Source organism: Squalius cephalus (assembly GCF_949319135.1).
Source record: "Squalius cephalus genome assembly, chromosome: 3".
In the NCBI taxonomy this organism is placed as follows: domain Eukaryota; kingdom Metazoa; phylum Chordata; class Actinopteri; order Cypriniformes; family Leuciscidae; genus Squalius; species Squalius cephalus.
Genome location: NC_137124.1, coordinates 12,680,408 through 12,701,233, shown reverse-complemented (window position 1 = coordinate 12,701,233; position 20,826 = coordinate 12,680,408). Strand labels below are relative to the sequence as shown.

The window sequence follows — 20,826 nt, the reverse complement described above, 5'->3', positions numbered from 1 at the left end:
CATTGCAATATCAATACTGAAGGCTCTGAACCAGACCCTGTAATGTATTTATTAGCCAAACGTTAATAAAGGGGCGGTGCAAGGTGCAAACTCCAGAAATTGAATGAATTATTTATTTATTTTTAATCTCTGTGTTTAAAAAGTTTGAGGTCAGTAAGATTTATTTTAATGTTTTTAAAAGAAGTCTATTATGCTTACCAATACTGCATAATTTGATTTAAAAAATACAGTAAAACAGTAATATTTTAAAAATATTATTACTATTTAAAATCAGTGTTTTCTATTTGAATATATTTTAATTACTCCAGTCTTCACATGATCCTTCAGAAATCATTCTAATATGCTGATTTGCTGCTCAAGAAACATTTCTGAAACAGTTGTGTTGCTTATTTTGTGGAAACTGATACATCTTTTCAGGATTCTTTGATTAATAGAAAGTTTAGTAACCAAATGTTATCAATATATATTTCATAGCTTTGGCGCCCATTAGGTGAATAACCATGTGTGCTTGTATTATTCACATGTATAATTCGCTTGGGATAAAAGCATCTGCTAAATGAACAAATGTAAATGAAAACCTCTTATATGCAGGATTTATGTTCTTCCAATGTCTCTCTAAACTGCTTTATCATTCTATAATGCATTAAAAACAAAGACAGAGAAATAGAGGTGGATCTCTGCAGTGATTAATGAGTGTCTATGAGGAAGAAATAATGAATAAAAAACACAGAAATATGAGATCTTCTAATCCCTTCAAGTAACCTTCGCCTCATTTGACTTCCACTGCGTGCAGAGTGCCTGGAGGAAAGCCCACAACATGGAGAACACTGCGTCTCTCTCTCCCTCTCACATACACACACACACGATGCAGAGAGAGTTACACACACAAGCTGTCAATTCTAATCTACAGTATTCGCACATGTAAGACATGCATAGTTCCTTCCATGCTCAACACACACACACCCAAGCTAATCATATCCAGCCTCTGCTGCTTCATACCGCTCATTTGCTCTGACGTCCTAGATGGGAGGTGTGTGTGTGTTTATGGGAGTGTGCACCACACAGCTGAGAGAAAACTAGTGCTTATACACTGGTGTCAGGCATGAGCCACTAGTTAGTGCTGCCGACTTAAAGCCACACCTGCTTGAGTTTAAACCGAGAGAGAGAGAGAGAGAGAGAGAGAGAGAGAGAGATCATGGACAAGTGTATTGAAATCCCTGCAGTCACCAGCTGAGCCCCATTCGCTGCGAGTGGGCTGCTGTCATACGTTTGCTGCTCTTCTATATTCCTGCCCTTTCCATGATACTGTCATCTTTTTCCTGCTGTGGATTTTCTGCGCTACTTCAGGAACAACTGGGATAAAATTGAATCGAGAGCTAAACTGCTTTACATTTGGCGTCTTGGACTGGTCAACATACAGGTGGATCGCTTCTTTTTTGAAGAAGAAGAAGACCAGAATAAGGCCGTTCGGACTGTATTGGGAATAAGGTTTTTGATGCTACAGTGTGTGGCTAGATATACTGGACTGGTTGTGGGTCCAGGGGAAGATGCCTGCTATCCTGGTGGTCACTAACATGAAGTCTGGACTGCCGAAGCCGATCCACAGCGCCCTCCCCATCCCTCAGGTGCCCACCCGTGCTGTGGCCCCCCGGCCCTGCTTCACCAGCAAAAACCACCAGCCCACTGACAGTGGAGAGGACACACAGGTTAGACTGATGTGTGTGTGTGTTTAGTGCTGTGAGGCGTTTAGGGTCTTTTTTATGTACATATATACATAAAAATATATATATATATATATATATATATATATATATATATATATATATATTTGGTTAGTTTATGCACATATAGTTTAAATGTACATTTATATATATATATATATATATATATATATATGTATATATTCATACATATATAATGATGTGTGTGTGTGTTTAATGGTGTGAGATATTTTATTCTTTTTTATTTTCTTGCAGTAAAGTGATTGTATATACATATATATAAAAAATATGTAATAATAGTAATGTAGTAATGCAAATTACTAAATATATACTATTACTACTACAACTATTTTCTATGGATCTTCAAAGAATAGCATGATACATGTCCTGAGAAATCATGGTAAAAAAAAATAAAGTACTGTGGTAGTACCATGGTACGGTGATATAGTATCAGATAGTAATACAGTACCATGGTATTATGATATGTATTATAATACAGGAATTCATCTACAGTGATATTTACATGCTACTTTTTGTAGTTGTTTTTAGTACCATAAGTATATTGTTATGATGTCATATCTAAAATAATGGTAAAACATGGTTTTTTTTATTATTAATGTTTTAGATTAAAACTTGGTCAGTTACTGTACTATTGCATAAAAGTCAGCATGCACCAATATTACATTTGTGCCTGATACGATTTTATCAAATTATATAATTGTAACAAATTACGTCTATATTATTTTGTCTAAATCTTGATTTGCTGAAGGTATTAAATTATTAGTGTTTTTACAGATTAACTTTAAGTGAGCCAATATTGATCGATACTGATCAATTGAAAACATCCGCAGTAATATTGGTTAATGATACCAATATAATGTATTGTGCATCCCTAGTGTCAAGGACGTCTTTGCCTTATATGGCTATATGCAGATGCTCAAGATAGATCAGCAGTAAATCTGTGTATATTTCTCTTACAAAATAAGACTGTGGTTATACCATGGTTCAGTGATGGTAATACCATGGTACTTTGATACACACCATGACACTGATCAATTACTATATTCTGTTACCATTTTACTGTAAGGTACTTCCAGAAACCGTGGTATTTCCATGATATATTTTATGGTAATACCATGGCGCTTGTTTTGAAAGGCTATTTGAAAAGTTTTTGTTTTAGCAGCCTGCTGGCGTTGAACTAGTGTGTGTGTGTGTGTGTGTGTGTGTGTGTGTTTGTTCTCCAGTCAAATCTAAGCAAGCCAGGGTGGCTCGGTTTATTTTTGAGTTAGTAAGTCTGCTAGGCAACCCAGGAGACATCTCCCTCTCTCTCTCTCTCTCTCTCTCTCTCTCTCTCTCTCTCTCTCTCTCTCTCTCTCTCTCTCTCTCTCTCTCTCTCTCTCTCTCTCTCTCTCTCTCTCTCTCTCTCTCTCTCTCTCTCTCCCTCTCCCTGCAAACACGTTCAAATGCCATTTAAGGCTTTGTCAAATGAAAAGGAGTGTGTGTGTGTGTGTGTGTGTGTGTGTCTGATAGAAGGGTACAGATTGAACACAAACTGATCTGAAAGAACCCATGAACCATAGCTTAACCTTTGGGTATGTGAACGTAATGAAAACAAAACCAAAAACCTGCATGATTTCGAGTGTGTATGTGTGTTACAGACACATAATCTGACTGTGGTTAATGTTATTATTCACTGCACACCATTGCACAATCATTTTGTTGACGATGCACATTCAAATCTGCAGCTCTGGCTCATTGACACAGGCTTTAGCAGAACCGAGTGTTATACTGAGAAACAGTAAATTTAGCCGTGTGTGTCGATCAGCTGCGCTGGCCGTCTGTGTTTAGAGATAGTAGATGATGTATGTGTGAGGATAGATAGTATGTGTGTGTGAGATACAGCCAACATAGTAGCTGAATGTGTACCTCTCCTGCTTTCTAGAGATTTTTATTTGCTTTGGCATTCCAGGAAGAAAGAAAGAAATGCGGTTCTTTTGAACTTCCTATCCTGAATCCTGAATAATAAGCATCACGGTTTCCACAAAAATATCATGCAGCACAACTGTTTTCAACATTGATAATAATAAGAAAGGTTTCTTGAGCACCAAATTAGCATATTAGAAAGATACAACTATATCACTTTTTTCATAAATATTGCATCAAGGATTAAAGTCTGCATGAAACAGAAGTTGCGATAGTCTTTTCCCCCCCCCCCTGTTGTGACGTTTATTTTCTTGAACAAGAAAAAATGTTGGGCGGGACTTGATCTTGTCCATCAGGAATTGATTGGATGGTTGTGGTTTGCTATTGGTCGATGTCATATGAGTGACAGGTTGTCCCGCCCTCACGCCAGTAAACACATCATCAGAGAAGAGAAGAGAAGAGAAGAGAAGTCTCTGTAAGAGGGAGGGGAAGCTATTTTAGTGAAAGATTATGAGGGCACATGGATTTAAAAAAAGAAATTGCTTCATGGTGACTTTAAGATCAAGACTAGTGTAAAATGCTAGTCAAAGTATGAAACTAATCCACGCAATTAACTCATGAGGTTTTTGAGTTCATACTGTAGATTAAAGGGATTATGCTGAGGGAAAGAATGGATGAAAGAAAGTCAGGGCAGAAGGCACACTCAATCCATGAGGAGAAGATCTGTGAGTGATGATGAAGTCAACAGCGCTCTCTAGTGCTGTAAATATGTACTGCACTCAGTCTCTCTCTCTTTCTCTCCCTCCGTTTCATTCACATGGAAGTAACTACCCGTAATGATATCACTGATTTAATTTATTATGATGAGCTTGATTTCACAGTTTTAACAAGATCTTTAAAACAAGTATACAGCCAAAAAAGAGGTCATGTCTGGTTTGTGGACATCATTGTATGCGTCAAATAAACACTGTAAGTGAGATTGTGTATATAAAATAAACACATAAAAACACTGCATATTTTCACCATTTGTGGCCATCTGGTAAAGAGATTAGATCCCTTCATTAAAGATGTTAGAACTCTCATACATGAGCATCTCTGCATTACGTCTGAAGCATGTTATTAAACTTCACTGACTCTTGCCGCTGTCATCCATTTAATGAACTGATAAGAATTATACCTTCTACACAAGACAATTTATTACTCTTTTTCAAATTAGTAGATGTTTCACAATTTTAAACAAAATGAATAGCTAATTTACTTGAAATATGCACAGCGTTATTAATAACATGTGAAACATTATTGCAATTTAAAATGAATATATTCATATCTATTTGAATATATTTAAAAATGTGATTTGCTGTGATGCAAAGCTGAATTTTCAGCATCATTACTCTTCAGTGTCACATGATCCTTCAGAAATCATTTTAATATGCTGATTTGGTGCTCCAAAAAAATCGCACACATTTCTTATTGATGAAAACAGTTGTTTTTGTAGAAACCATGAGGCATTTTTATTAATTTTTTTCAGGATAAGAGGAGCTTTTGAATAGAACAACAGCATATATTTAAAATACAAATCTGTTGTAACACTGTAAATGTCTTTACTGTCACTTTTGATCACTTTAAACCGTTAACATATTTATTTTTAATGCGTTTTATATATATACTCTTCTACTAACACAGCTCTGACACACCTTTATTATGTTTAAGCCTCATATTTATTTATTTAATATTTATATTGTAGTTGTATTTTTTTTTGTGTGGTCCTGTTCTTTAATGTAGCATTTTATCTCCTGTTTTGTTTGTAGCGTTTTACTTTTTACAGTCGGCATGTTGAGCACCTTCTTTATTCTTCTGTATTTATTTATTTTCTCTCCAGTATCACACTTGCACACACTTGTCCCGTGACTGAAACCTGTGCCTTTGTGCTCCTGCTCATTGACTTTAATGCTCTTTGCCCTGGAGGCTCTGGCTTTGCCTCTTTCTCCACATTGATTTGCTGGTGATAGTGGTTTTAATTTGCTAATATAGTGGACTGGCTGTCTGCACTAGAGCACTGAATAAGATAAAGGATATTAACATAACAATAGAGCCATGCGTTTGCACGGCTTTCTGATGGTCACTTGAATTTATACATTCTAAATATATCACCACAAAGGTTGGAAAAAATGTGAGTCTTTATGCATTTCAGAGGATGCCGTCTCAGTCTCATCACCGCATGGTTTAAAGTCATTCACTGTAGTTGAACAGAGAGTAAAAACAGCTTGTACAGCCTGCAATATATTTTCTTTTGTGTTTCATGAATGAAAGAAAATAAGATGGGTTTTGATTGATACAACCCATGTCGTTGAGTAAACGTTTTGGGCGAACTTTTCCTTTGAGGATCTCCGTAGTGTTATCCAGAATGCATTGCTCTTGGCCATTGCCAGGGTTTTTCCTGCATTGGTAAATTAATCTTTGTTCCGCCAGAGATTTATGTGATCATTAAATGTGACGATATCTGCCGTTCTCTTTAAAACGCTCCCGTGAGTTTTTGTGTAAGCGCTCTGTGAACTTCTGTTGAAGCATTGAGCTTTGTAGCCAATCACAGACATATCTGTTGAGCGCTTGAACGCAGTGACCAATCAGATGTGTTTAAGTTAGTCAGAATCCACTCAACATCGCTCAAAACAGTGGAGTTTTAGCCAACAAAGTATAGACACAACATCAATAGGAGATTCATTGCACGGTGTAGACAGCTTCATTGATTATAATGGAGTGCAGCTTTGTGTGCCTCGCATTGAACTGTGTGAAGTGCTTGACAGCTTCAGTGATTATAATAGCAGCGATCTTTGCTTGCTTTCTGTATACAATGTAAATTTTTTCATGCTGCTAAGAACACATTGCAAAGTTTCTGGGTTAACTTAATATTAATACAACCGCATTTAAATACGTGATTGAATCCGATTGATTGTGATAACCAAAAAAAAAAAAATCTAATACTTGTTAAATGATCTGTGCATTAAGTCTTGTAAATGTGTAAATGTAAAATAATAGACCTGTCACTTTTCTATCTAATGTGTAATGTGCCACTTTATAGTTCATTTTATTACTAACTTTTCAAATCAGTCACTCCGTGACTTTTTACATGTAGGCTACATTTACAGATTAAATATAAAATAGTGATTTGTTTTATGATCTGTCCTGACAGATTTTTTTTTTTATTTCATGAATAAATAGGACAAGTTAATATTACAAACGGCTTCTTAAAATTACAAATTTATTGTCAGTACTGGGCTCTCAGTTTACATGTGTGGGGTATTCTGATGACCGTGTTCGTCCGCCACCACCGAAAACCATTTTTGACCCTGAATAAACCCTGAATTTTTGAGCTTCTACTTCCGTAACATGTACACAGCCAGCATCCTAGTACTGTCAGAATATGCAGAGAGTCAGCTAAAGAGCGCAAGTGTTTCTGTCACCATCTGTTTCTACTACTTTAACACACCACTGTTCCCTAATGGCAGGAACGATACTGAGCAGATCTCTGTGTGAGAGCACTTTTAAACACTTTGGAAGCTTGTTTTTGGTGATGTGTGAACAGCAGGTGTCCTAAAGGCATGACAAACTGCCTGCGTTAGTGTGTGTGAGATTGCGCGCGCGAGAGCTTCCTTTGAGGCCTCTTATCAGAAATTCAAAAGAAAAACTGCAACCCGTCCTGCTCGATAAAACTCAACAAACATCCAATCTCAGTGGATCAAATAAAGTTTCTTTTTTTTTCCTTCTCCTTAAAGTGTCTTGCAAGAATTTGCATATGAAATAGATGATGTTGGGCATAACGGGACTGGCAGAGACTGAAATAGATTAAAGGAGAAGATGGTTTAGATGTGCGGATATTTGTGCATCTCAGATTGAAGAGAAGATTTGAAAGCTTTTATTTAGATATTGGATTCCTCTGAGGACATTTACAGCACAAATATTGAAGATGTTCATAGTTTTACAGAATTGCATGCAACCCAAAGGATTGTTTTACTGACATTCATTTATTATTTCTTACTTTTTTTATGTGGTAACAAAAGCATCATAATATTATTGTAAATATTGATTATGTTGTACATTTAATATATTTAATAACCACAATTACATGCATGTTAAATATTTAATAATAATATTTGTCATATTTGATATCATATTTATAAAAAACAAATTGTATACAACTTGAAGTCACAATGAAATGATTTTTGCAAGTGCAACCCACCCAATATTCTGGGACTTGATTTGATCAATTAGGAACTGATTGGATCATGAAAAGTGAGTCAGGTTTAGATGCATTTTAGAGGCAGAGTAAGTTATTTTGATGATGAAGACAGATTTGTTTTCGTTGTTTAAATATTTTTATTTTGAATTGCACAAAATAAAGGCTTTCTAATTATATATTTTTAAATTATTTATGCAAAAACGTACAATTACATACAATAAAGAATGAAAAAACAACATCCAACATGGATAGTAATATCCATCTGAAATACAGTAAGTAAATACATAAATAAATAAAGTTGGGAATTCAAACCAAAAAGGAAAATTCTGTCATCATTTACTCACTCTCATTTCATTTCAAAACTACATGGCTTTCTTTGTTCTGTGGAACACAAAAGGAGACATTTTGAAGGTTATTTCAGTGCTTTTTTGCCCATAGAGTAAAAGTCAACTGGGTCTAATGTTGTTTGATTTCCCATGTTTTTGCATGTTTTACAGAAGAAAGAAAGTTAAACCGGTTTGGAACGACATGGGGGTGAGGAAATGATGAAATTCTCTTTTTTGGCTCAACTGTCCCTTAAAGGGGCAAAATGGGCTTTCAATAAAACTTGGCTACCTACAGAAGAAAAGCGAGAGAATTTTTTTTTTTTTTTAATTGGTGTTACCTGACTAGAGAAAACAGAACAAAAGGCTGTTGTCTTCCCGTTTTCGAAATAGGTAGGAAAACTTCAACACCGATAATGCACTGGGCATGTTGCCATCCAAGGCCTCTTCCACCAGTCGGCTTTGACCAGTCAAATCCTGCCTTGCTTTAGTAGCAAACTTTTAGTCATAATGGTGTCGACGTGTATATTTCCCGGTGTAGAAATTGAAATAGTAAACTATTAGCGGGAGTGAGTTACTTTCAGTTTTCAGTGAAGGATCAGCGGCTGAAGGCTGCAAAGAATCATAAATGAGAGAATGCTGTAAAATCTGAAAAGTGTTTATAACTGATACATTAAACTGGATGACTATAGTGTGGGCCAAATGGAAGGGGAAAAACTGAAAGAAAGAAAGCTAAACGGTGTCGCGTACAGGTGAGAAAGCTACTGCCACAGTGCTCCATTTTTACCATAATGATGTTTAAAGAGTAGACAAAATATGATACAATTTCCAGTGATAAACCTACCCTTTCAGTAACTGTTCTGTAATAACCCTCTGTTGATCCGACTGTCTGTGGGCGGGGATACAAAAATGCGGAAGTACAATCAGTAGTTTTCACAAACATGAACATCTGACTTTTGCTGACAAATAAACGTGAATGTCTCGGTCCAGGGTAACACGGAGAACGAGTAAACATTGTTCATTTACATATACTATGGACATTTCTAACAATACAAAGCAGGTTGAAAATCGACAAAGTTACACTTTGAAGAAAGAAATTGAGGTCAATTTTGATTTCATCTTGGCTTTAAATGTAATGTAAAGAATAACTAACTTGAGAGACATTCATTAGATCTTATGTTTCTAGACTGAGTGTCTGTCTTTTTGTGACCTGCATATGTTTAGTTGTACTTCCTCCATCTGTCCTTGGACATGTCAATCAAGACATCTGTGGTCCTGAGTGTGTGTGTTTAAGTCTCACCCTTTTGTCTTCTCTTTATGGTACTCCATCATAGAAACGCCACTACCACGCAGAGAAACGTGTGGTTATGTGTCCGGATGCTGCTTGGTAATTTGACCGCTGATCTGGCGTGACGTGGGCGATGTGAACAGTATAAAGGTCAACATGCATTTGTGTACAGGTCAAGGTGAAAGGTCACAGCTGATGAAGCTTTGAGTGCTTGACCTTTGTCTGTTCATTTTGCCTGTTGAAAGCGTGAGATGTGATGTTTGCTGGGATATAGGTTATTGGTCATTGGCTTTGATTTTGACTGAAATGATTCAGGTCCTTAGTTTGAGCAGGTGGATTCTGGGTAGGATTAGTTTCCTTGCATTTAGGTTGTATTTACCCTTTTAGTTTGGTTCTCTTGGTTCTTTTGGTCCAGACCAAAAACAAAATGATACATTTAAAGTTGTGGTTCACTTGGTACCGAACTGTAATGGGCAACGTAACTCCTATAATGAGAAGAACCAGGTATGCTTGAGCATTCTGTCCTTTTCAGGTTTGCATCTTGTTACATCACATCCTGTTTTTGGTTCATTTAGATGTCTTTGGTCATGTTCAGATGGCAACGTTCACACTTATTCAAATGAGCCACATCAAATATCGTTTTGGCCTGATTATATTCAAAATGATGGATGCTACAATAACATCACTGATAAACCAATAGCTTTTCTGGATAAACAATTATAAGCCAAAAAAATCTTAATAACCAATTGGATTGAAGTACTATTTAAAATTATTTATAAAAAAAAAATTAAGCACATGTCCAAATATCTTAAGATCATCCCTGCATGTATACAGTATATAATACATTCTGACATACTATGTTATATGCAAGGAATAATTATTTGGAATTATTACTGTTACTGCTGGCGGTGTTGTGGTTAATTTTACATGAAATGTAGCAAAAGAAGCTCATCAACATGCAGTGGAAACACTGCAGGAGGAACTTATTCGAGCAGCATGTTAACATCAGGAGTTCTTGATAAAACACTCCTTCATTAGCTGGGTGGTAACTATGGCAACCACCCACAGATGTTACTGTGGTGTTGTGTATGTAGGATGTCTAACATCACAGTTACATTTGTATCTTGACTGCATCGTTTTTTGTCTTAAAGCTTGGCAAATGAGTCAATTTTATGTATGATACATTTTTATATATGAATTAACTGGATCTCTAGGGATGGAGGGATGGATGGAACAACAGATGGATGGATAGATAGATAGATAGATAGATAGATAGATAGATAGATAGATAGATAGATAGATAGATAGATAGATAGATAGATAGATAGATAGATAGATAGATAGATAGATAGAATATTTTAAACATTTACAAAAATATTGCTGAAAAAATATATTTAATACATATATTAATATTTAAACTATCTATTCATATAATTATACAATATATTGCAAAATATATTACTATTATAGATATCAAATATGTTACCATAACAACAATTACAAAACAGCGTAAAATACCACAATATTATATTATGTTGAATATGTATTTGTATATTGTAAGATTTTATTTTTAATTTATTTTAATTAATATATTATACAATTATATGAATAGATTGTATTTAAATATTAATATATGTATTACATATATTACCACAACCAAATATTATACATTAATCTTAATAATAATTCAAACTTTCTAAGAAGCTTTAAGAATCATTTTTGCATTTTAATTTTTGTTTGAAGTTTCCTTATGGTATTTAAACAAAACCTAAAGCATTACCATGGTATAGTCTGTAAGGAAGCAAAAGGAAATGCTAAAATTCTAGCCATCAGAATCATGACATCAGCAGTTGGACATCCCCCCCCCCCCCCCCCCCCCACAGGCTCTGTTCTCTTTCAGGAGACCCAGGGTGCCTCTGAATCCCTCGTGATTTTGTGTCACAGCCCCAGAAAGCCCATATGTCCCACCCACCCCCTAACAGCCTGGCAGTGGGGACCTATCCACCCCCTAACCTCCCGAAAAGCAGATGATGGGGGTCTCCCAAAACAAAGAGCGCTCTCCACGGGGTGAGGCCCCTGCATTGTCCACACATACTCGGATTTATTTTACCATCCTTTGGCAGAATGAATGGCGAGCATAGCCTGTGATTCAAAGCTGTTGTTTTTTTAATGAGCTTGTTCACTATTGCCCGACACATGTAGCGTCCGCCACATATCACTCGCCACTACAGCACAATAAATCTGTTGAAATCTTCAATGTGATTTCCTCAGACTTTGATTGAGTTGTAAAGAGGCAATTAGCTTTAGATGAGCCTTATTTAGGGAGAAAACGGTTAGATACGTCATTTGAGATGCGACTCAACTGTTGTAGGATTGATATACGGTAATGTTTATCCATTATCCATTTATCCTGATACATTTTTGTTCATTCAAATAAAGCTCAAATTATATATATATATATATATATTAGGTGAAAACTGAAATATATATAAAAAAAACATTTAAATGCTGCTTGGCAACCAAGTTGAAGCACTTAAAACTAAAACTGACAGATAAATAAACAAATAAATCAAAATATTAGGAAACAAAACTAATAAAAAGGACAAAATCACATAAAAATGACTAAATGCCAAATTAAATTCAAATGAAAACTGAAAATATGAACAAAGAAGCGTATTCAAAATATATTTAGATACTGGTATAAATAATACTATACACTAAATGGTTTTAGTTTTATTAGTTGTATTTAGTTTAAATACATGGCTCTGTTAAAATAAATTCTTTCATACATAATTAAAATAATAAAATAGATAAAAATTGTATTAAATCAAATATATTTTTACAAAATATAATTTTATTTTTATATTTTCATTTTCTTTTTATCCAATGTAATTAGGTTTTGTTAGTAATTTTAGTCTAGCTTTTTTCCCAACTTTATTTATAATGACTTTATGACTTAATTGAACTCTATATTAAGTACAGCTCGCTGCATTGCAAACTTTAGTTTCACTGTAGCTTTGCCAACACTGCTAAAATCTCTTCAAGCTCTAGTAGATCCGCTCTGTCACAGTTTCAAAACATCTGCTGGAGTAAGAAGCCCTGTGTGTGTTGTGTATATTAAAAACATGCTTGGTTTTGCAGCCTCTAGGGTTCTTTAATGTGGGAACGAGGGCAGAAACTTGGGCGATCCCCAGAAACTGAAATTTGGCTTGTAATTTGTGGTTTGGCATGGGTTTTGGCGAGAGCTTGAACATGGGGAACACCTCGTGTCTCCACACCGCAGCTCATGCCAGCAGTCTGTACCACACACTCCACCACAACTGTGGAAAAGAGGAAAAGAGGTTCTGACCTGTGTGTTTTCAGACCCTCGGGGTCTACAGAAGGGTGTGCTTCACAAATGCTGCGCAACAGCAGACAGATCTGAAGTGTGGATCGTCATTAGAGAGATCAGCCCTTCTCACACTGGACTAATTCATCATCTTGTCACGTTTTCTTATTCATGTTATGAATAACTGTCCGTTACTTCGCTGTGTTTGCACACTAGATGTCTGGTGACGGTTTGTTTAATGAAACTCGCTCACCTTCTTACAATCGCCCTGTAAATGACAGACTTTTAAATATTCAAACCTAGATCATATCTATATGTTTAGTTGTTTTAACTGTATACAGTGTATAGTTATAGTAGTAAGAGGTACTTGTATTCTTATGTGTTTGTTAAATGTATTGAATTTAGATGATTTATTTTCTGCTTAGCACATTTCACCTTAAGCTGAACCAAATTTGCATACTCATATGAAAAGTATGTGCTTGTAAGCATGAAGCAACACCAGTACTTGTAAACATATCTTATTCACATAATACAGAGAAAATATCATAAAGGGATTTTTTTTCCCCCGTGGAACGCAAAAGATATTAATGCAATGAATGTTGTTTTGGATTTTGACATTGACTTTCATTGTATGGACGATGCACAGACATTTTTCAAAATATGGAACCAAATTATATTCATGATGTTCGGTCCTTTTAACAGTTTTAGAAAGTTTGCATTTTGCCAATGCCGACTGACACAATAATACAAAGTCATACTTCATAGACACTTGCATAGAAAGCACATCTTTCTATTGTTTGGCCAGTGTTTTTTGATTGTGTATAAATGACTCTTGAACCAATTCTTTTTAATGAATCAATCAAAAAGACTCACAAATCAGACTTACAGTTGACAAATGACGTTTGTTTAGTTTAGTTTAGCAAACCACAATCATCCAATCAATTCCTGACTGACATAATCAAGTCCCGCCCTACGTTTTTTCTTGTTCGAAAAGCCTTTTCACTCGTATTTGTATCACAATACGGAAGAAAGACTATCGCAATTCGCAACTTCTGTTTAATTATTGATGACATATTGAAGAAGATTCTTTGAGCTGAAGGTTATATCAGAAAGGTAACGTGTTTAGGTGATGCAGTTGAGTTCACTTGTTGATGATTGTGAGTTGGTTAATAGTTTCAGTGGAGGGATGTTTGGAGGGAGAGGGTGTAATGGAGGGGTGGTATGGGGGAGGTAAAGAGGGATTCCCTCATCCACTGCTGACGGAGAACTGCCTATCCAGCTGGTGTCTCCTCCCCACCCCCTTCAGCTGGTGTGTGTGTGTGTGTGTGTTTCAGACCGGAGGCAGCTGCCCTCAGCGTGGCACAACACTAGCGGTGAGAGCTCTGTCTGCTTTACTTTCTCTTTCTCTCAATCTCTGGTTCCACCATCCACTCCATCGCTCTTCTCAAACTCTCCTTCAACCCTGCTTCATTTAAACTTCTTCCTTTAGCATGGATCTTCCATCCTCCTCCTCCTCTAAAGCTCTCTCTCTCTGTGGATGGTTGTGATGGATGCTGCTCTGATGGATTGTAAATGGGATCCGTGTGTCTGGACGGCCGGCAGGTGAAGTGAGGAAGATAAAGGGTAGAGGAAGATGAGTGTGATGCTGTGGCGCAGGGATCAAAACAATCACAGCATGAAACTGGTAAAATACTTCCTTTGGTTGTGGACTTCAGTATCTGTTGGGTGGACTATTGATTTGTTTTTTTTATTCAAGCTTTGATCTAAACTTTATCAATCATTTATTGCATCAGAAAACCATGAATTATTTTTTGTGTATATATATTATATATATATATATATATATATATATATATATATATATAAACTGAAAAAGAGCAATATGTAAATAGTAATAATAATGGTAAATAATAAAATAAAAATGTTAAATGTTTAGTAAACTGTCACTTGATGTACTACTTTTAACAACATTTTTATTTTATTTGTTTATTTTATTATTAATTTTTGTAATATTTTACTAATACATATTACATTATTTATGTTGTTTAGATTGTTCTTTAGTTATTTGAATCTTTCAATCTGACCCTTTGCAAACCATGCATTTTCTATGCAAACGTTGCGCTTGTGTTTAAAAAAAATAAAACAACAAAAAAAAAGTTTTGCATATTTTGCATATTTCCAGTGACTTAATATACTTGTTGTAGGTCAAAAAATTCTTAGCTTCTGGACATATTTTGTCTCTTCTGATTGAACCAGGTTTTTTTTAGGTTTAACCGTGTCTTTATTGCATTTAAACTTATTTGGGATTCATGACTTGTTGTTTATATTCACATACGTTGTGCTAGAAAGCATAATCGTTGTTGTTGCATATGATGTTTTCTATTACTAGAAAACCTAGACTGCAAGGTTTCACTTATTGTGGATTTAAGACCTGTTTAGAATCACATTAAAGGTATAGTTCACTTCAAAATGAAAATACTGTCAGCATTGACTCAACCTCAAGTTGTTCCAAACCTGTGTGAATTTCTTTCTTCTGTTGAACACAAAGGAAGATATTTTGAAGAATGTCGGTAACCAGACAGTTAATGGACCCCATAGACTTCCATAGTAGGAAAAATTTACTATGGAAGTCAATGGGGTCCATCCACTGTTTGGCTACACACATTCTTCAAAATATCTTCTTTTGTGTTCAATAGAAATTCACACAGGTTTGGAACAACTTGAGGTTGAGTCAATGCTGCTGACAGTATTTTCATTTAGAAGTGAACAAATCCTTTAATGCAGAAGTCTCTTGTTTGTTGTTGGTTATAATGCAGGGTTTTCATTTTTATGTGCTATGATACAGTGTTTACATTAGACTTTCTGACAGGTTATAATAAAGCAACAGTTCAGCTTATGAAGAATTCAGTTTTATTTCTGAAAACACCTTTCATATGTTCTCCCCCCGCACACCCAACACAGTCTTTTCTCTAGCTTGTGTCCTGGTCTTATCCTCTGCACGTCAAAGCCACAAAGGCAGGCCGCTTATTGCTTGTCTGGAGATGAGGTGATAAGGGGAGCTGTTTAATTATGTATTACATGTGGAGCCCAGCACAAGTGGCAGTGCACTGAATATGTTTAAGGTCGGATGTGTGTATGAGAGAAGGAAGGGAAGGAGATGGAGGCTGAAACGTGTCAGCGTGACCCGATAATATCAGCAGGGAATATTGCAGTGACACCTCGCACCTCGCATTCGTTCATTCGCTTCATCATTGGACGTTTAAATATCCTGGTCTGTGCGGCTTTTCAAACCCGAAGGAGAGTGAGATGCACATCTCGTCTACGTTTAATTAGTGATGTCCAATCTAATCCAGACTTCATTTCATATACTCTGCGGTATGGTCCATTTGTGCAAATTAAATTGACCACATCCAAGGACTTTTACTTCAGTTATTTTACCGCTTCATTGTTTATTGATTTTTAAAACCTTATGAACTGTTATGTGAATTGCAATATGGGAGATTTTTAAAAAGAGCTCCTGATTTACTATCGAGGGTCATCAAACATTGACCTCAGAGGTCATTCCTAAATCATCTCTGTTTTCCTTTGACTTTTTTTGTCACCTTGCTCATTTTAACAGTATTTTTTTATTTTAGCGTTTATTGTTTACATTTACGAATTTGCCAGACGCAAATTGTGTTGTATGTATTTTCCCTGGGAGTTGAACCCATGACCTTGGGTCAGTTTAACATCAGTATCAAACATAGCCTATGCCTTTTTAAATGACTGTTTATTGAGAGTGATCAGGATTCAGGACACTAAACAAAATAGTACTATGGTATGACCATATTTTACATGATAATTCATGGTTTTGGGACATATGCCTTGGTGCTTTCATGTTTTTAGACATGCTATGATAGTACCATTGCATTCTGGAGTACTATTGTATGTAAATACCATGGTTCAAGAATTTTAGTACCATAGTAGTGCCATTTGACTTTACCATGGTACTACTACCACCACAGCACTTTTTAGTATAATGATACAATGATGAAATCTTTTGGTATAAAACTATGGTACTTTCTTATATACCATGCATGGTACTAAAATTCACGTACCATGGTATTTATATTGAATTCATAGTACATCTAATAATATCATAGTAGTTCTATGGTCACCAAGCCCCCAAGAAAAATAGTGTCCACTGTCACTTTAAATATTTAAATATTCATCAAGAATGTTCACGGTTCTCTGATGTTGGTTAATGGTCACATGACATTCAGGTAAATAAATCAAATATTTTAAATATAACATATTTTTAGCAAGTTTTTTATTTATATTTGATTATTTTTAAAATATTTGTTTTAATTTTACATTTGAATGATTTGATGAATTATTAGTTTTTCATCATCTCACAAACCCCCTGAAGTTCTCTTCCAAGCCTCAGTTTGGAAAGCCCTGTTGTAAGGGAACTGGATCAGGACTGGCCTAGATTTGAACCTTCATTTGGAGCACATGGTAACTGCTGAATACACTGGTATAATGGAGATTGTAGAGGTTCTAGTACTCTGAGAGGTTATATTCCATTGTGTTTAGGGTTGAAGCAGAAGTCTACAAATGTAATTCTTCATATTTCAGCAGAGCAGGAGGGTCAGATGATCACGCATTCATACAGCACAGGCTGAGCGGACAGCTGTCTGGTGAAGGTGAGGAGTAGTTAATGGTGTTTAGCGTCCCGCTGAGAAGCCAGACCCGCATCACCCCGTCTGTTGGAGCTGACGGCCTGGATGAGTCTCGTGGCCCCGTCCCTGCAGATGGCAGATTGTGTGAATATGTTGAAACTAAAAGTGAACTGTTTATTTTGAGAAGCACAGCTCGAGTGTCATCAAGTGGTGCGTTCTTGTTTTCGCGCAGATGGCGCTGAACTGTCGGAGCCCTCATTGGAGAAACGGGTTGAGTTCTTCATCTTGAAAGCAGCACTTGTGCGAACGGCGAAACATTTCCTGCTTTCTGTTTGGTCTGAATGTGGCTCTTAATCCTGATTGAACTCTCACAGTCCCAGAGGTGGCGTTTGGCGGCGCTCACATTAATCTAGTTCTCGCGCTTTCATCTGGAAACCACAGACATCTCAGCAGTCAAGAGCTGCTCTTGGAGCTTGTCATGTTAGCACAAGGCCAAAGCCACTTGAAGTGCTTGTGGTGCTTGGAAAGCCACTCGTGCAAAACATGTGGACTCTACTTGAGTTTCTAATTTTAACTTAATATTTTTTATTTTTTTTTATTTTATCATTTTATTTCATCATTATTCACCATATTTTAATTTAATTTTACATTTTATTCACAAAATACACTGATATTAATTATATGTATATATATATATATATATATGTATGTGTATGTAATTAAATAAATAATTAATTAATATCAGCATTTTTTGTAAATACAATTAAAAAATGTATTAAAATATAATGAATAAAGATGAAAAATGGAAAAAACTAAAGTTAAAATTAGAAACTAAAATTATATATATATATATATATATATATATATATAATTTATTATTTATTTATTTTTAATTTTTTTATTTATTTTTTATATAATGATTTACTTATTGTATTTACCCTTTTTATTTTATATTACTTTTTAATTTGATTTATCCTGCGTGTTTAAGGAATTGGAGTTATCAAGTAGGAATGTCCCACATCCAATTTTGGATTGAGTTTAGCTTAAAGGGGGGGTGAAATGCTCATTTTCACTCAATCTCCTGTTAATCTTGAGTATCTATAGAGTAATATTGCATCCTTCATATCTCCAAAAAGTCTTTTGTTTTATTATATTTTTAATTGAAAGATTGACTGTACCGAGTCTTTCCGGAAAAAAACGAGCGGCTGGGGGCGGGCCGTGTGGGCGAAGCTAAAGCTGTGCTAACGCGCCGAGCTAACAACACACAGAGACATTTGTTCAACAGTTTTACTCACCGTTCCAACGCACGACCGCGAACCTTTATCATTGTGACTGCTCGATCCTTAAGCATTAGACGATCTGGGCTTTGTTTATAAAACAATCATCGTCGAAATGCAGGGAACAACAGTCTTGCACAACACCGTTTATGCTCAGGAAAACAAACTCCATCCACTGGTGCCTTAACGCCGGGTTCTTTGGGAATCTGTGCAGGGTTGTCTTGCCCTGGCAACCAAAAACACACTTCTTTGGTGACACTGACTTCCCAAAAGCCGGGCAGGGCGCTTTGATGGCGAACTGCTTTCACTCTCTTGCTCTAGTCTACGAGTGCGCGCGCGGCCGCGATCTTACCGGAGAAGTGCCCTTAGGACCCATATAAGGAAATTCCGCCCTATCTTACGTAAGACAGAGCCATACTCGAAAAAAACTTTCCGAAACTTGTGACAAACCGGAAGGACAATTTTTGGAACAAAAATACTCCTTCAAACGTACAACTTAACTTTTGAAACTTTGAACATGTTTAGCATGGGAATCCAACTCTTTAACAGTGTAAAAAACTCAGTATGCATGAAACAGTAATTCACCCCCCCTTTAATTTTAGCGAATTTGATTATTTGAATGGTTTGTTTTAATGCACTAGTTGAAATCACTGATTCATTTGATTGATTTCCTGCCGGGCTTTTTACGAATTTTCTGTAGTGTAATGATTCTGAATTAGTATATATTATAACAACAATTATATATACTGTATATATTGTTCTATATTATATAATATTGTTCTAAAAGAGTTAACTCTTTTATGTAATCTGGTGCTAATGCTGTAAATTAGCTGTAACATAAGTAACATAAACCATGTATCCACAGTTAAACCTATAGCCGATACTGATAAAAACCAAAATACTTTTGCTGATATATATGTCAGGCATCCCTAAGCAGAATTGATGTGATATACGTGTGAGAATCACATGTATAAATTAAGGTTACCATCTCAGCTACTATGACTGTGTTTTACCGACCAGATCTTTTTAATATAGCCAGCTAACAACCATTTTTTAAATGATAATACTTTAGGTTACCTAGTAGAGGTTAGCACTTTTAGTGGAGTGTCTATTAAATGGCTGCTTTTTTTATCTCTGCAATCTCTCTGACTGAGAGGCAACGCTTTTTTCCTCTGTCATCTTGATGCTTTTGTGTGGTAACTGTCTAAAACGGTCAGTTCTCCTCCAGGAATTGAGGTTTCCTTTCCCCGATGGCTGACAGGACGGCTAATTTAACTATGCCGAAATCTGATCACAGGCTGAGGGAAAACACTTAAAAGCAGGGCACTTTTAGGTCACACGGGGAGTATAATTACGGTTTCGGGGTCATGGCAGAGATGCAGAGAGCGGGGCATGAGAAAACTAAGGACAGACCTTTACAAAAGCATCCAGTGTGTGTGACTAAATGTGATGAACTACGTCTGTTTGAATAGTAATGTGGGTAAATGCACATCTTTGTCTTGGGTGCTCAGAAGATGCTTCTTTATTTTCCCTGTCTGTCTGAGAAGCTTTAATTGTGCACTGTTTCTTTCATTTAGGGGGGAAAAGATCTGTGATCATGGCCGTGTCCTATAGTGTATCTGTTTCATACTCCGGTCTCAGTTTGACCCTGTGTGTGCGTGTTTCTTATTCAACTGTCAATGTATTATTATTGTGGTCAATTTCACATTCTCGTTTTAATCACATAACTATGTAACTAGATTTTAAAGAGCACTTTTTAAGCCCTTTTACAAAGTTTTGATTTTTTTTTTGGGGTCTACTCGAATAGGTTTTCATGTTTCATTCAACACAGCATTTTCACATTTTTGACATTGTTGCAGCACCTCTCATCCCAGTCTGTCAGTATCACTCTGTTTAGTTCCTATCTCTAAGAAGCCACTCCTTCTGAAAAGGACAGTGTGCTCTGATTGGTCGGCTGGACCAGTGTGTTGTGATTGGTCAGCTGCTTCGAGTGTGTTTTGTAAATGTCACGCCCCTCACCATAACCACGAGTTTTAACACACTACTAACGCAACTCATGCCTTGGGCG

At 36.0% G+C, this 20,826-nt stretch overlaps 1 protein-coding gene across 2 annotated transcripts in view; it reads left to right on the top strand.

Annotated features, from left to right (window-relative positions):
• The window catches only part of nav2a (neuron navigator 2a), a 193,931-nt gene that overhangs the window by 95,634 nt on the left and 77,471 nt on the right, over positions 1-20,826 (top strand). The window contains exon 1 of one of the 2 annotated variants that reach the window (XM_079866105.1): positions 1,123-1,706. The exons of the other annotated variant lie outside the window; for it this stretch is intronic. Coding sequence (XP_079722231.1) covers positions 1,548-1,706 — 159 coding nt within the window. The 5' untranslated portion in view covers positions 1,123-1,547. Of the gene's footprint in view, positions 1-1,122; positions 1,707-20,826 lie in introns of those variants that run through there. 2 annotated transcript variants of the gene reach the window in all.